Genomic DNA, 17430 nt, shown 5'->3' with positions numbered 1-17430 from the left:
CTGGATTCCATTGCTTCACTTCTCAGAACTCATATTTCCCTTTGATGAGGTAGAGAGGAGAATAATTAATATATTCTGTTCCAACCCAGTATTCTGCTATGGGGCAAAGAGTTAATAAAATGGGGGAAGAAATAGGTTTTAGTGTTCCAACTTTCAATCTTATGTACCTCAACCATAAATTTTGTATGAGATATGTAGGCTAAGTGTTTTTACTTTCAATTTAGAAATAAAATTCAGCATCTCAAAATATAGTAGGATTTATCCAATGCCAAATAGTGAAGAAGTAGGTAAGCTTAGACTGGGATTCCAGAGTCATTGCTCTTTATAAAACTAGGTATACAGATAAGTGACAGATTTTTATCATAGTCATTTGATAATCTTATGTCAAAAACAGAATAGAGATTCAAATTTCCTGACATTCAACAAAAGTTATTTTTAAGTATATAATATGTAACTAAAGAAGAATGTATATAATATTAGCTATCCCTCTACAACAACAACAAAAAAATTTACTCTTCTTGGATGTCTTTACTGTTGGCAACATCAAGACACTCCACTTTCTCCCTATACCTGACTCTATCAGCAATTGGCATATACTGGTGGACTTCCAGGAATATGACCTGGTTTTGCTTAGTATCAGAGTGCTGTCTCCATACTTAACATGTCTGCTAAAGTTCAATTCTCTTGCATAGTGCCAACAGATGTGCTCTGTTAACATTCAATCATGAGATGGGTGTATATATCTTGGTTGCCCAGGATTTTCTGGGAACTTTAAGTAACATAGAAAAAATAATTTGGGGCTGGGGATGTGGCTCAAGCGGTAGCGCGCTCGCCTGGCATGCGTGCGGCCCGGGTTCGATTCTCAGCACCACATACCAACAAAGATGTTGTGTCCGCCGAGAACTAAAAAATAAATATTAAAAATTCTCTCTCTCTCTCTCTCTCCTCTCTCACTCTCTCTTTAAAAAAAAAAGAAAAAAAGAAAAAATAATTTACTTGGCTTAAGATTGGGTAAATGTTTTACAAATATGGGAATTAATTGAATAAAGCAGAACAGCTCTAAGTCTAAAAGCCAATGGTATGTTACTAAGAATTACTAAAATTGATACTTTAGTGCATGCTGATTAAAGCATTTGGATAAAAACAGTGTTGTGGGTAAGGTAGAGGTTATAATTACATAACGATAGCCTTACCTCTAGGATTTTGTGAAGTACAAACAACAAGATGATTAAGAATTAGATTAGAAAAAAGAAAGAATGTAAGAGTCAGAGAAACTAGTCTTCAAGTTCAAAACCATGGATGGAGAATGCAAAGAAAAAAATTTCCCCAGATATCTGAAATGGCATCAGGTGAAGAAAAAGGGGAGATGGAGGAAAAGGGGGGTGGGGGGAGGAGGAGGAGAAGGGAGAAAGAAGAAGAAGAGGAGGAGAAGGAGAAGAAGAGAAAAAGGAGAAGAAGGTAGAAAGAGGAGGAGGAAGAGGGAGAAGAAGAAGAACTCTTAAGTATGTATAGACAAAACACCAGTGAATTATTTGCCGCGTATGATAGAAAGTACCAAATTGAGCAAATGAATAAAAACTTATCCTGGTGCTGTAGCTATAGAACTCAAATACTAATGTTGTAAAAGCAAGAATGATCATAAGGGGGAGGGGACTAAGGATTATATGTGATAGTTTTTCAGTTGCTTTAACTAGTTAATGGAAGTAAATAATTTTCTTAATCTAAATAGATTGTTTCATAGATAGATCTATCTTTTCATATGAATCAACCACATGCCTGTTGTTCCAGGGTAGACATACCATCAACCCTTGGAAGGAACCCTTGATTTGCTAGGAAGGATGTCAGCCTCCAACATCAGTGATAACAGTCTCCCAGACACTCTCGTTCTGACAGGAATCCCAGGGCTGGAGTTTGCCCATATCTGGATTGCAATTCCATTCTGTGCCTTGTACCTGGTAGCATTGCTTGGCAATGCTACCATCATCCTGGTCATTGTGACACACAGTGGCCTACATACACCCATGTACCTCTTCCTTTGTCTTCTCTCACTCACTGACCTGGCTCTCAGCTCCACCACTGTGCCCAAGACACTTGCCATTTTGTGGTTCCATGAAGATGAGATTTCCTTTGCTGGATGCCTGGCCCAGATGTTTTGTGTCCATGCTATCTATGCTCTGGAATCCTCAGTTCTCCTGGCCATGGCCTTTGATCGATATGTGGCTATTTGCAACCCACTGAGGTACACAACCATTCTCAACCATGTTGTCATAGGCAGAATTAGCATTGTTGGTATATTCCGGAGTGTAGCTATTGTCTCCCCCTTCATTTTCCTGCTGAGGCGACTGCCCTACTGTGGCCACCATGTCATGGCTCACACATACTGTGAGCATATGGGCATCGCTCGGCTGGCCTGTGCCAACATCACTGTCAATATTGTCTATGGGCTGACTGTGGCCCTTCTGGCTGTGGGTCTGGATTCCATCCTCATTGCCATCTCCTATGGCTTTATCCTCCATGCTGTCTTTCGTTTGCCATCTCAAGATGCCAGACACAAGGCTCTGAGTACCTGTGGCTCCCATCTTGGTGTCATCCTCGTTTTCTACATCCCTGCCTTCTTCTCCTTCCTCACCCACCGCTTTGGTCACAACCGAGTTCCCAAGCATGTGCACATCTTTCTAGCGAATCTCTATGTGCTGGTGCCTCCTGTACTCAATCCTATTATCTATGGAGCTAGAACCAAGGAGATTCGGAGTCGACTTCTAAGACTGTTTCTCTTGGGGAAGATCTCAACATGAATTCCAGTAGACCTCGGAGATAAGAATAATAAATGGGTAAGACTGCTTGCTAGATGCATTTACATGAATGGAGATCTGTGATATGACAAGACCGGGTTTATGTGGTTGGAAATTCTGGAAGGAAGTGGATTGACCAGATGAAATGGGAGACTGGTTATCACATTGAACATATTATGTTTCCACAGCTCCTTGAAAAATTCTGAATAGCCCATAAAGATGATCATATTTTCACTGCTGTCTCAAAAGTGGCTATGACCTACTAAGGAGCAAATCAGTTTCTGCTTCTAAAATAAGATATAAGAAATTATTCCTATTATGAAACTAATAATTTCTTATGAGTCTAAAAGCCAAAAAAAAAAGTGAAAAAGGTGTTTAGAGTGAATTTGTATCTGAACTCCATCACATAGGGTAGCAGTTAAGGGCAACAAGTGTGAACTCAGAGTTCCTGGATTTGAATTTTTGCTCATCTTCTTACTAAACTTGTGACTCTAGCATGTTGCTAAATGTTTCTATGACTGAGTTTGGACAATTTTTAAGGAAGGATAATAATGATATCAAACTCTTAAAGTTGTGGTGAGGAATACGTTGAGTTATTAAATTTTGAAAACTTAAGTTATCAATCCTTTTTGACCTTTTTGATCAAACTGTAAAAAACTTTTCTGAGACCTTTCTTCAATTGTTCACTCCTCAGGGTTATTGTGATAACTATGTGACATAGCAACTCTACATTCATAAACAGTCTTAAGATATGACCAGTGCTTAATGGAACCACAATTTCTTCATTCTTTCTCCTATCCCCATTCCTCCTCCCATCTTTCATTTTTGAGGTCCCTTTCCTTTTAGCCATGAAGTCATCCCTTTTTTCAGATGCAGGGAAGCTGGCTCTGAATCCAAGTTCTTCTTTTTAATATTCCTTCAGTTCTTTATCACTCTCAGTGCTAAAATATTCAAGTCTACTCATACTCCTGCCAACTGTTCTTTGCATTTTAAATTAACAGCCTGTAATTCAGAGAAACTAATAGTCTAAGGTTATTCCTTTTATATGGATAATATCTCATACTTTTTCTTGCACTTTATCATGGATAATAATATGAAATATGGATCCACATGACCATGAACTTCAGTCTCAGCTTCCTAGTTTACCAGTTGCATGAATTAAACATCAGACCTGTCTCCAGCCCCAGTAAAGTGTTCATTATAGAGTCTGAAACAAAGCAAGCACTCAATACAGAGTGGGGTAGTATTTGGTGAATAATCCTTAAATATACAAAAGCATACTCTATTTCATTATATCTACATGACTTAATCTGTAGCATTTATCTATTTGCTAATTTGTTAATTATCATTTCAAAACCTCAACACAGCAGCATTGTATCTGTGACATACACATAATTAAAATTAGTCTATCAATATTGTTGAAAAAGTGTTATGGATCATATTGGTGTGTGTCATATTCTTTGTTGAATTAACAAAAAAAATGGCATCTGCATCATGCCACTGTGATGAGGAGTAAAAACAAGTCTAGCATAGGTGCTTGGCATGTAGTAGATATTTAGTTATTTCATTTCTATTCATTTACATTATATTGAGACTATTCAGCTGGAGGCACAGCCATAAACCTGTGATGAACTAAGGGAGAGACATTTTACCCAGGAAAGCAAGTGAAGGAAAAATTATTACCATGTCCTCAAGGTGATACCAGAAGAAAAGTGTCAGCTCTGGCTGCAGGGAGCTCCAAGTCCAGGTATAGAGGCAAATCCTTGCACAAAGAGCTGTCCTGGGCCAGGGCCAGTCATGACTTGGCACAGAGGAATTCAGAAGAGAAAGATCAGATGTGTGGCACTCTGAGTGAGATTAGAAGAGAAAGAGGGACAGGACAATGGTTCAGGAAGAAGGCAGCAGAGAGGATACAGGGAGTTCGTGACAGCCTGGTAAGACTAGAATTCTAGGAAAACTCAAAAGAGACATGGCAGTCCTCTAGGAATGACTTGGTATTGAAGCACATGATGATCCAGCGTCAATCATTTGTTACTGAAGTTGGAAGTAATATGAGACTGGTATTTATTTAGAAAAGGCAAGGTTTCCCATAGTGATGTTTTTCTGACCACCACAAACCATCTTCCTGCCATCCTTCCCTACAGAGGCATAGCATGTTGATATGAGAATACTTAGTAGAAATTCACCTTTTGAAAATAGACAGAGGTCACCATTCCTATAGCATGTGCCAGTGACTCAGCCTGTTGTGCATGAGCTGGCCCTGCCAGGGCCTTAAGCATCCAACCCTTCTTCTGCTTCTTTCAGCAGGGCAGAAATGCTACAACCGTCCTTAGAGGCTCAGCTCCTTAGAACTCCCAGGTTACTCTCAGTTGCCTGCCTATCTATCTATCTCTCTGTCTCACATTTTACTTCAAACATAATATGTATGTGTAAAAAAAAACAGAAAGAAGATAAGCAGAAAGTATATCTTGCCAAATTTCACAATAAAAATTTAATAATAAAATTTTTATTAATCCTTCCAAATATAATTTCTACAAAAATGCATCAACATTTAACAATACATTGTATATTGGTGTTTTTAACCTGCTTCCAGAACAAACTCTCTCCATCTATAAACATTATTTGATTGTATTAACAATGATAATTGACAACAAATACATGAAAAAATGTTCAAAATCTCTAGCAATTAGAGAAATGCAAATCAAAACTACTCCAAGATTTCATCTCACTCCAGTCAGAATGGCAGCTATTAAGAATACAAACAACAACAAGTGTTGGCGAGGATGTGGGGGAAAAGGCACACTCATACATTGCTGGTGGGTCTGCAAATGGGTGCAGCCAATATAGAAAGTAATATGAAGATTCCTTAGAAAACTGGGAATGGAACCACCGTTTGACTCAGCTATCCCACTCCTCAGTTTATACCCAAAGGACTTAAAAACAGCATACTACAGTGATGCAGCCACATCAATGTTTATAGCAGCACAATTCACATAGGCTAAATTGTGGAACCAACCTAGATGCCCTTCAGTAGATGAGTGGATAAAGAAAATGTGGTATATATACACAATGGAATATTACTCAGCAATAAAAGAGAATAAAATCATGGAATTTTCAGGTAAATGGATGGAGTTGGAGAATATAATGGTAAGTGAAGTAAGCCAATCCCTCAAAAATAAATTCAAAATATTTTCTCTGATATGAAGATGCTGATTCATAATGGGAATGGAGGGGGCAGTGTGGGAGGAATAGACGAACTTTAGATAGGGCAAAGGTGAGGGAGGGGAAGGGAGGGGGCATAGGATAGGAAAGATGATAGAATTAGACAGACATCATTACCTTAAATACATGTATGTAAACACTAATGGTGGGACTCTTTGTACAACCAGAGACATGAAAAAATGTGCTATATTTGTGTAATATGATTTGAATTGCATTCTGCTGTCATATATAAAAATAGAATAAATTAAATAAAAAAATAAAGGAATAATGGTGATTGATAGGCAAAGATTGAATACATCAAAGTCTAATTAGGGTTGTCAGGATTTTATATGTGCAGATACATATAAAAGAATAAAAGAAATAGCTCATTTCTTGTTCAAGTTCTATAATATTGATTACTGATTTATTTAAAAATCAGGTATATAAAGATGCTTAATCATATGGATAAATTTTGAGATAAGGTGATGCACACCTGTAATCCCAACCGCCCAGGAGACTGAGGCAAAACGATCCCAGGTTCAAAGCCACCCTCAGTGATTTACCAAAGCTACAAGCAACTTGGTGAAACTCTATTTCAAGATTAAAAAAAATAAAAATGTCTGGGGATGTGGCTTCATGGTTAAAGACCCTGGATTTAATCCCTCAGACCAAAAAAAAAAAAGGAAAAATTGTTTTTCTCTAATTTGAGCCAGAAATTATATGGTATTGAACATTCAGAAAATCAACAGAAAATAAAATGATTTTGAGCTAAAATGTATCATTTTTTCACTTCATGTGTTTAAAAATTTATAGGTGATTACAAATTTATTATCACACTTCTTACTTGATAAGTTTCATATTGCAACATTTTGGAAAATAATTTTTTTATTCTAAAATATATGTGCATCATTCTTTATTCCATGTTGTTTCAATGACTTCACAACTTCTACTCTTTATACCTATATTGTCATTAGTGTGTTTAGTCTATAGTATTTTTTGCTGATATATTTTTTTCCATGTAATTTATCAGGTCTATATTTACAAGGTTGTATAGCTTTCCAATACTGTTTATCATTTAATATACTACAAGTTGTAAAATTTCTTAACATTTTGTTGGGAGAATAAGGAAAGGATCTTGTATTGTAATGTTTTAGATGTAAGAGGCAGAATAATTGTTTTATAATTAATTATTTTTTCCTCAATAATCATTAATTTTTCAAATGTTTACAATTTATTATTTTTCCCAAAATATCAATTTAGTCAAGATTTAAATTATTCATAGATCTTTCCTCCATAATTTACAAATACCTCCATACTGTTAATATGTGTGATGTTTTATTTTCATTTGATTTCATCTTCCAGATGTTCATCAGTTTTACAACCTTGTTAAAAAATTAGGTTTTTTTTTAATTGTTTTCTCTTTTCCTTTCATATTAATTTGTAACTTTAAGTATTTTCAATCATTTTCAAAGTGTTTATTTTTTCATAGTGTCTTAAATTGAATATTTTATTTATTTAATTTTATCTTTTTTGTCATAAAGTTATACCCCCATAGTTTTATAAGACCATGAATTTTGGGAGAACATATTGGATTTTACACAATGTACTTTAGTAATTCTACTGTATTATTTTCTTGTTGCTGAATACACAAAGACATACAATTTAAATCATAATATAACCTTTGCCAAATTTTAATATTATTTAAAATCTTGAACATTTAATACAATTTATTTGCAATTACATTTACTTCACATAAATAGTGTATGGTATATTAAATAAATAAATAAATAACTGGCATACATAATTCTATGTGTGTCATCTTATAACATCTCTTAAACATAATCTTTAATTTTGAAAACCCTTTCTGCATTACAAATTGTTTCCAAACTGACACTAATTTCCTGTGTTAAAAGAAGTAAGCTGAACAAAATTTTTCAATAAATTCTGGCCCACTTTACCATGACATGCTTTTGGCTTACTTATGAATGACTGCTAGGCTGTCATCAAACATCTCATGACAGGAATCCCAACAGTAACATACATGACAGAGGCATATTTAAAATTCCTTATCAAAGCAAGTTTTGTAAGCTCAATCTGTGGATATAAGGGGACCTTATCCTCAGGACCTGGATTTTCAGCATGTCTCTTGCTCAAAACTTCCTTCTCAGAAGAATTTTGCAAAGCCTTCGCCGAATCTCTTTGGTTTTAATGGAATAGATGACAGGGTTGAGCATGGGAGGCACAAATAGATAAATAAGGGACATGAGTGTGTGTACATAGGGTGGGGCATGCCTCCCATAGCGAGCAGCCATGGACACGCCAACCTTGGGCACATAGAAGATGAGCACAGCACACATGTGTGACACACACGTGTTGAGTGTCTTCAGTCGTTCCTCCCTGGAGGCAATGGCAAGCACAGAACCCAGTATGAGCACATAGGAGATGAACACTAGTGCAGAATCCAGGCCAAAGGTAGAGATGACAATAAATAGACCAAAGATATTATTGATGGTGACATCACCACAGGGCAGGCGGATCAGATCTGGATGCAGGCAGTAGGCATGGGAGAGCACATTGGCCTTGCAAAAGGGCAGCCTCAATAGAAGCAAAGGCAGAGGGAAAATCATGCAGAAACTGCGGATAATAGCAGACATGCCCATCTGCACCACACGGGCATCAGTGAGCACTGTAGCATAGCGCAGGGGGTGACAGATGGCCACATAGCGGTCAAAGCTCATGACCAGCAGGATCCCAGACTCAATGAAAGAGAAAAAATGAATAAAGAACATTTGAGCCATGCAGGAATTGAAACTGATTTCTCTTATGTGGAAACAAAATGTGGCCAGTACTGTGGGCAGCGTGGAGAAAGACACACCCAGGTCATTAACCGAGAGCAGGGACAGGAAATAGTACATAGGCTGATGCAAGCTCTGCTCCTCCTTGATAATGAAAAGGATCAGGCTATTGCCCACTATTGAGACAGTGTAGAGGAGTCCTAGGAGCAAAATCATCCAGTGCTGGGAGGCCTCCAGCCCTGGGAGTCCTGTCAAGGTGAAAGGAGGCAACCCTGAGCTGTTGTGGGTGTCTCCTCCCATGCTGCACTGCTGCCTAGATGGTAGGGCCCCTGGCCCGCAAAGAAGACAAACACAGTTTATATTCCTTTATACCTGTGTCTAGCACTCTTCCTCACATTAAAACTATAAATCTCTGTTCAATTCATGGGTAACATTTTTTCAAAACAAGAGACAAAACTCTCCTTGTCACTACTTCCTCAATTCTTATGTGTCGCGACCCCTTGCCCGCAAGGAAGACGCAACTCAGGAATCTTCTTTCAGCAGTTTATTCAGGTCCTTGATACTTTTTCTTCTAATTCTCGGATGCCCCTCCCAGCCTTAATAAAGCACCTCAAGCCCCAATGCGAAGCTGCCACGACGCAACTTTCTCATAGGATGTTGAAAAACCATGTGCCAACTCTCCCAAATTAGGAGTTGTTTGTCACAAACCACAGCGGAGCCAGCGCCATCTTGTAATGGCAACCATAGTCTGCAAAAGCGGCAGAAGCGGCTCACCACACTTATGCCCATTCCAGAGTAAACCACTTACTCATTAGACCACAGCTTTTGCCTCTTCCCAATCTTTTTTTATGGTCTTGAGCCTCCACTATCTCTCTATGATTCCCAGTTCCCTAACTCCATAGTTAGTAATTTCCTCCATCCGCTCATCCAGATGAAAGATAAATGCCCCCCAAAATGGATATCCTTGGAGTTGTTCATCAAGATGTGCTGGACTTCCATGTTTCTTCCTTCTGCTTCATTCTTCAATCCATTCAGCATTGCTTTTCTCCCTGAAGGAATTTAATTCACTGAAAGTAATTTTTTACCAATTAATTTCAGAATCAAATCCACTGTGTTTCTTGAAACCATGGAATTCGTATTTACTTCTCTACCACACAGATTTACTTTTCATCTGATTTTCCTCTGATAATGATATTATCATTATGTGTTGGGAGCCAGTGACCGCACCCTGAATATGGCGCTGGTCTCTGCTTCCGCTTCGTTAGCAGTTAGAGTTGTTAGAAGTAAACAACTCCTTGTAAGTCTGTGGGGCTGGGCTCTGGCCTGCTTCTGCTGCGCTGTACCTATTAGACTTTCCCGCGTGGTGCTAATTCATTGGCGGGGCTGGGTACTTAAGCTAGGGCAGACCGACCGCTCGCTCTCTTGTTCCTGTTTTCTCATCATGATTCAAAGGTCCTGAGTAAACTGCTGAAAGAAGAATCCTGTGTCGTGTTTCCCTTGCCAGCGAGGGGTCGCGACAATTATGCCCAAGACTGAGACTTAAAATCCCTGTATCACTTTGCCTCCTCCTTTTCCTTGGCCCACTGCATTAAACAAGATAACAGTTGATGAAAATATTGACCCCAAAGTGCCTCTGTTGGCACCTTTCTTCATTTCCTTCCACACTTCAGGCACAAGATATCACATTATTGTGCCGTAATAACTGCATTCTAATCTATCCCTAGCCTATCTCTAAGTCATCTCTAACCAAAGTGGAACTGATATTTTTTTTTTAAAAAATGCGAAGATGCAATTTTCTTATTAAAACTTTAAATGGTCCCTTCATTGTCCAATGACCAAATTGAAACTCATTAACCTAGAATCAATGAGTCTTTTAATGGTCAGCATTAAATCAATATTTCTCTCCTTTTTCTCAAAATTGTTTTCCTTTTTCTTGAGAATATCCAGATATGTCTACATGCTGTCATTTTAAACCTTAAAACAAGATGGTCCTAGAGTTTCCCTGATTGCAGAAAAATACCTATTCAAAACATCTTCCATGGCTGAGGTCCAGGATGCCCTTCTTTATTAATACTTGGTTGATCAAAACCAGTAGAGGGGAAGCTCCCCACCCCACAGAAGTCAAGAACACAGATCTTATTGTGTACACTTCTCTGTCTATCCTGCATTATAGCCTTGTGAATCTTGTGAATAAAAGCTCCTTACCACCATTTCCAAAAACCCAGCTCTGACTCTTATTTGTGGTTTCAGTCCCTTCTAATGCTGTTCTTAGTGCAAGGGCTTCATCGGGGGTTAGTGAAAATCCAAAGTGGATGGTTATCAAAGGCTTAGGACTGAAGATGGTGCAACTCTGAACTTTGACTCCTACTCTACAGCCTCACCTCCAGCCTTCCATCTGTATTTTTTGCTGCACCTGCATTCAAGGCTCCTCTTTCCATTGTTCTCAGGATGTACTTTTTTTCTTCATGCTGCGTTCTTAGGCCCCCTTCCTCTTACTTATCTGTAAGCTTTTTCCTATGCATTTTTGTTTGCTTCTCTATGTAATTAAAAAGAAAACTCACCTATTTTGGAATCTTTTAGCATTAGTAGAATATTTCCACATAGCTTCTAAACAGCCAGAATCCTGAAGAAAACATAGAATTCACATCAGGGCATCTCCTCCCAAAGCTCAACCTGAAGGGCTATTCCTTTTGAGAGAGTAACATAGAAGGTAGAAAACCTGGTGACTTCAGAGACCAAGAGCAATGGATAGAAAATATAGATGTGGAAAGGTGATGAGAGAGAGAGAGAGAGAGAGAGAGAGAGAGAGAGAGAGAGAGAGAGCATCTACATAAATAAGTAAATTGAAGTAGGGACAGAGTTTTCTTCAGATTGCTATATTTCAGCCCTCAAGATATCTAAAAACAGAATTTCTCAAGACCTGAATTTGGAGTTTCTAACACTTCAATATACCTATCTGAGATAATTCTGTGCAGGGAATTCACTATATCTTACCACTAGGGATTTCTAAGATAAGCATAGGTGGCTTATGATCTGAATTTGGAGCTTCTGAAACTTCAACTTACTTACTTGAGAGGGATCTTGCTTTGACGGGAAGAGCAGTATTGGGGCTCCTGCATGCCCTGCTAATAGCCCACAGTTACATCTGGCAACTGACTGGCCTGAGAAATATATGGCTGCTTCCAGGAAGTCCCTTGTGCAGCTGAAGTTATCAGCTCAGGTGCTCATGGACTTCTGGGAATATAGAACATCAGCAGTGCTCCACACCTCCCTGACTGGCACTTCATGTCCCATGAGCAGGAATGATCTGAACTTTGTAACTAAACCCTCATTTTAGGAATAATTAGAAGTATCTAACTAGATATCTCAATTATATACCTCATTAGTGGCCGAATAATAGTCATATCTTTCTCATCTAATTTAGTTTATGTTCTGCCCACTATACACCTATGATCAAACCCTCTGGAAGTCTGGATAAAAAGAACATTATAAAGAAAACTCAAGCCATATAAATAAATTTCAGCATCTGAATTTACTAGAACATGTAAAATTGACCCCCAGCATGATGAAAACACAGGTATGCCATGCCTGACCAAAACAGAATGTGATTATAGATCAAATCCTTTATTAAAGAGGTATTGAGAATATAGCACTGTGTTGATTTCTTCACAAATGCTTATTAAATACTTAGTAGAGAGACAGCAAGGGTGAAAGGAGCTACTTAATAAAGTTCAGCAACTGATGTGGAATCAAGATTCAACCACTTGCCTTGAGAAGGTAGACCTGAGTTTGAGTTCAGATTCCATCACTGGTCTTAACAAAAACCTCAAAGCCATAGTTTCATTTTTCACCCATAGTTAATAATCTCATGTCCAGAATGATTGGGATGATTAAGAGAGTGACTGTGTGAAAAGCAGGAAGCCCACTGGCTGCCATAAGCATCAGTGGAGGTTGGTAATTGTGTTTCAGTTCCAGAAATTAACTCCTGAGAGTAAAGTGCTGAGATGGACACTAACCTCTGTGTTCAGAATAATAAGAATAAATGCTTGGAGTAGCATGAACAACTGAATTCTAGGAAAACACCAACAGATACAGCTGGAAGGAAGAGTGCAGGCTTACACTTGAAGCAAACCAGTAAGAAAGTTGCTTTAGAAAGACCCTCTCACGTACCCAGTGTTCCTCTGAGACTAACAAGAAGAAAATGCAGGCACTTTTCAAGAATCCCTTTCAGAGATAAACTATAACAACACAGGATTCAGTGACTCCTTAGTTAACTCTTAGATGTTCCCATAGTCACACCAACCTCATGCACCCAGGTGAGGAACCCACCTGAAAGCTGCACAGTACACAGGGATTTGGCAGAGTTCAGTGTCCACTGTTCCTTGTCCGATATCTTTCTCTATAACTTTTCCCACAAACAAAAAAAAAATTAAAAAGAAACAACTTTTCAACTGTCACTGTCCTTAGGTGTGACATCTATGGAATAAGATGTATAAAACACAAGTAAAAATAAATATAAACATGATATTAGTTGTGGGTATATATAGATGAATAGGTATATCAATTCATAGTCTAGCTTGAGGAACTTTTAAGGAAACAATAGTTCAATCAGTGCATTGATGAAGAGACACAGAGAAAATGTTACAGCAGAACAAAGGAAAACATGCAATATTCTAAGGCAGACATAGGAGGTTTCCAGGTCACTCAGCAGTGCTGTCATCTCTTAAAGAGTAAGTGAATGTTACTGAGGTGAATATGGCACACAGAATGCCTCCCCAAACACGCCCATGTTCTGAACTTACGAATATACTATGTTTCAGGAACTTTGAGGACTCTATTAAGATTATGCATCATAAGATGGGGATTGTTCTTTTTCCTTTTGGATGATTCAGGTGGATCTAATTAAATCACAACAAGCCCTTAACAGCACAGAATTTTCAAGGCTAGAGTCACAACAATGAGGCAGATAAGTCAGAAATTCAAAGCGTAAGAGGCACTCATCCATCATTACTTGAAGGACTCTACTGGAAAGCGTAAGAGTAATGTGGGCAAGCCACAGCTGAATCCTTCCCAAGGGAATGGAAACCTCAGCCCTACAGAGCACTGACTTAAACCAACAGCCCAAGTGAGCTTCAAAGCAGATTCTTCCCCAGATTTCTGAATTACAGAAACTATGAGATTTTTGTTGTTGTAAGCTATTAAATGTGTGACCATTTCTTATGACAGCAATACAAAGCAAACACATCAAGCCTTAGGCAGGAGGAAGAGAAAGGCAGAGAACAAAAAAGGATTATTCCTCACAGACTGGAAAACACAAATGCAAGGATCAACCTTGAAAGGGGAATGATCTGTAAACCTTCTATGACTGCCTTAGAATACTGAAAGCTCTTCTTTGTTCTGCCTTAAAATTTTCTGTGTCTCTTGAATCACTGCATTACTTGAACTATTGTTTCCAAAGAATGGGTAGTAAAACATACAAGGCTTCAAAGAAGAAATTAGATATTAGAAATTCACCTATGAAGTCGATGAAGGATGAGAATGGTGGGGTCAAGTGTTCTGAAGAATAGGGACATTTAAACATTGCTTTGAATAGAAGAGAGGACACACACTCAGACTGAGCAATAGGAATTTCAGAGTTCCTATCTAATCACACTGACATTCTTCTTAAATAAAAGGAAAGGTTATAGGAGTAAGTGATCAGAACAAGTGGTGTGGGTGATTTGAGAGGCAAGAGAAAATATGAAATGTAAATATAGAAGCTTCTTAAACAAAATCTAGTGTCCATTACCATTTGGACTACTTAATGAAACCATTGATTTTATCATCTCCTCAAATCTGTCCACCCTTTTAATTCACTACTCTCCTACCAAAAGCTCTTTTCTTGAGAACTTTCATGTAGAGCCGTTTTTTCTTGTTTCTCTCAGTATGAGTTGTCAGGTCTGTTACACAGCTGACACCAGTGGATTTGCCTTACTGCTCTGCTGCATGAAAATCCTGATTCCTGGGTGCAAGGGTGTGGTAAAATCCAGGAATCAGGATATTAGTACAGGAGAGCACATTCTTAGCTCTGTGGTAGAGTACTTGCCTAGCATGCACACGGCCCTGGGTTAGATCCCCAGCACCACAAAATTTTAAAAGCAATCCTGATTCCTTTCTTCTCTTTGTCATACACATTTGTTTGCTGAAGTTTCTTCCAATTCGTGTTCTACTTTAAAAGGTAATTTTTATTTTTGATTGACACATAGCAATTATATCTATTTATGGGGTACTATGTTACATGATAGTGTATATATATATATATATATATATATATATATATATATATATATATATAGTGTAATGATCAAATAAATGTTATTAGCATACATATTACTTTAAGCATTTATCATTTCTTTGGGTAAGAGCATTCAAAATTCTCTCTTCTAGTTATTTTGAAATATACAACGCATTCTTTTTAATTATAATCACCTTATTATGCCATAAGAAACCAGAACGTTTTCCTTCTGTCTCATTTTAACAATGTACCCAGGCACCAGCTTCTCCCCATCCATCACCCATCATCAGGTGATGAATGCTCTGTTCATCCAGGGATTCCACACAGGAATGAGATCAAGGGCTATTTCTCTTTCTGTCACTCCTTTATTTTATTTAATGTAATGTCCTCCAGGCTATTTTCATTGGACACCATTCTTTTTATTCCCATGAAACCCAGTTTTTCTCTCCTTCCCTCAACTCTTTGTAAAGAACCTCCATGCTGCCAGGCACAAGTGTAGCCTATAATCCCAGTAATTTGGGAGGCTGAATAAACAAAACAGCCTTTTTTTCCCAGCATCCTAAGCAGTTTGATCTCAAGTATGAGGCCAGCTCAGCAAATTAGCAAGACCCTGTCTCAAAATAAGAAATGGAAATTGCTAGAGATGAAAAGTAAAGTGCTCCTGGATTCAATCTTCAGTACCAAAAAAAGAACTTCTATGCCATATATTTTGGGCACCACTAAGTGAACTTATTGTACTTGGGGATCTTTAGTTATAAATGACACAAAGTGACAGTTCTGATCCTTTTCATCTTCTTGGGAAATATAGCATATCTTAATCAAGGAACTAATTATGGAGCTTTCCTCACCCAAGACTTGGTGTTCCTAGTCTTTCTTAAAGACACCAGGCACAATTAACATTGCAATTCTAGAAGCATGGACTATGAAACCAATCAAACTCTCTGAGCACTAGAGACTGAGTCAAAGGAAGAGGTTAAAAAAGCCAAGGTGTAGGACCAGAAGTATCTGATGACCTTGATGACAAGGGCCATGTGATGATGAGAATGTCACTATACTCATAGCTCTCATTGACAAACTAGGGAATTAATTTCCAGATGGGAAAATGACAAGTCTGGACAGAGCCATGAGCACTCTAATTAATCAACTGAGAAGATGACAGCTGCCAACAGCAAATATCTGTTGAGCCCCTTTCAAACTAGGAAGATTCCAAAACCAAGAGATGGATTCTGACTGTCATTACTTATGGAATGTGTTGTGGAAAACATTAAATTAGATGTCCCTTCCACTGGAACATAAAAGGGCTAAACCACTGCTTCTGCTTCGGAGTTCTTTGAATTTAAAGGTAAAAGTCAAGGTACTGATAGTGAAATCACATTTTTCACATATTATAGAAATAATTTTATTATGTCATGGTTGTGACAGATTCAACATCATTAAACAGCATCCATCAAAAATATTTATTTAAACACCAATTAAAAGTCATAAACAATGACATCACTCTAGTAAAATGCCATAGGTTAGACCAGATATACATAAGGTATAAGGAATATAAACATCCAAAGTGTGTTTAGCCTGCTTAAAATTACAATTTGGCTGGGGCAGGGGGGCAGGTACCAGGGGTTAAACTCAGGGGCACTCAACCACTGAGCTACATCCTCAGCCCTATTTTGTATTTTATTTAGAGACAGGGTCTCACTGAGTTGCTTAGTGCCTTGCTGTTGCTGAGGCTGGCTTTGAACTCATGATTCTCCTGTCTCAGCATCCTGAGGCGCTTGGATTACAGGCATGCACTACTAGGCCTGGCTATTATTTTGTTTCTATTCATTTATAATGCATATGATATTTAGACTGATCAATAACAAAATTTCACATAAAACTGTACTTCAGTAAAATTAAAATCTATTTTAGAGTAAAACAGTATAGGTCATTATAATCATTAAACCATAAAGAACATACTAGTATGAAAATATGTGCAAATACAATCATTTCCCTGCATTCTATTGGTGTATTACTGTTGTATAAATATAATCATTTTAAATTCATTTCTTAGCTATATTTTTGTGAGTCTGAAGTGTTTCAGGCCTTGTATTAGAGGCTCAAGAGTTAAATAAGATCATGCTCCCTGGACATGAGTTGCTTATACTCTAATAGAGAAGATAAATTAACCAAATCAATATGACTAAATTATATTCTGAGTACAGTGGGAACATAAAACAGGTGATAAGGGGCTGGGGATGTGGCTCAAGCGGTAGCGAGCTCGTCTGGTGTGCGTGCGGCCCAGGTTCGATCCTCAGCACCACATACAGACAATGATGTTGTGTCCGCCGAAAACTAAAAAAAAAATAAATATTAAAAGAAATTCTCTCTC

General features: G+C 38.0%; 2 protein-coding genes across 2 annotated transcripts; one reads left to right on the top strand and one right to left on the bottom strand.

Moving 5' to 3' along the window:
• Positions 1 to 1838: 1838 nt before the first annotated feature.
• LOC144254280 (olfactory receptor 52D1-like) lies at positions 1839 to 6841 on the top strand. The gene is made up of 3 exons (XM_077797288.1): positions 1839 to 2764; positions 5517 to 5608; positions 6807 to 6841. The coding sequence occupies exons 1-3, from the start codon at positions 1839 to 1841 to the stop codon at positions 6839 to 6841; spliced, it is 1053 nt and encodes a 350-aa protein (XP_077653414.1).
• A 1302-nt stretch (positions 6842 to 8143) lies between these two features.
• On the bottom strand, positions 8144 to 9088 carry LOC113191346 (olfactory receptor 51I2-like). The gene has a single exon (XM_026401057.2). The coding sequence runs from the start codon at positions 9086 to 9088 to the stop codon at positions 8144 to 8146; it is 945 nt and encodes a 314-aa protein (XP_026256842.2).
• Positions 9089 to 17430: the final 8342 nt, after the last annotated feature.

Source organism: Urocitellus parryii, chromosome 4 (genome assembly GCF_045843805.1).
Source record: "Urocitellus parryii isolate mUroPar1 chromosome 4, mUroPar1.hap1, whole genome shotgun sequence".
Taxonomy (NCBI): domain Eukaryota; kingdom Metazoa; phylum Chordata; class Mammalia; order Rodentia; family Sciuridae; genus Urocitellus; species Urocitellus parryii.
Note: the sequence above shows the minus strand (reverse complement) of the source record. Positions and strands in the feature narration are given on the sequence as shown.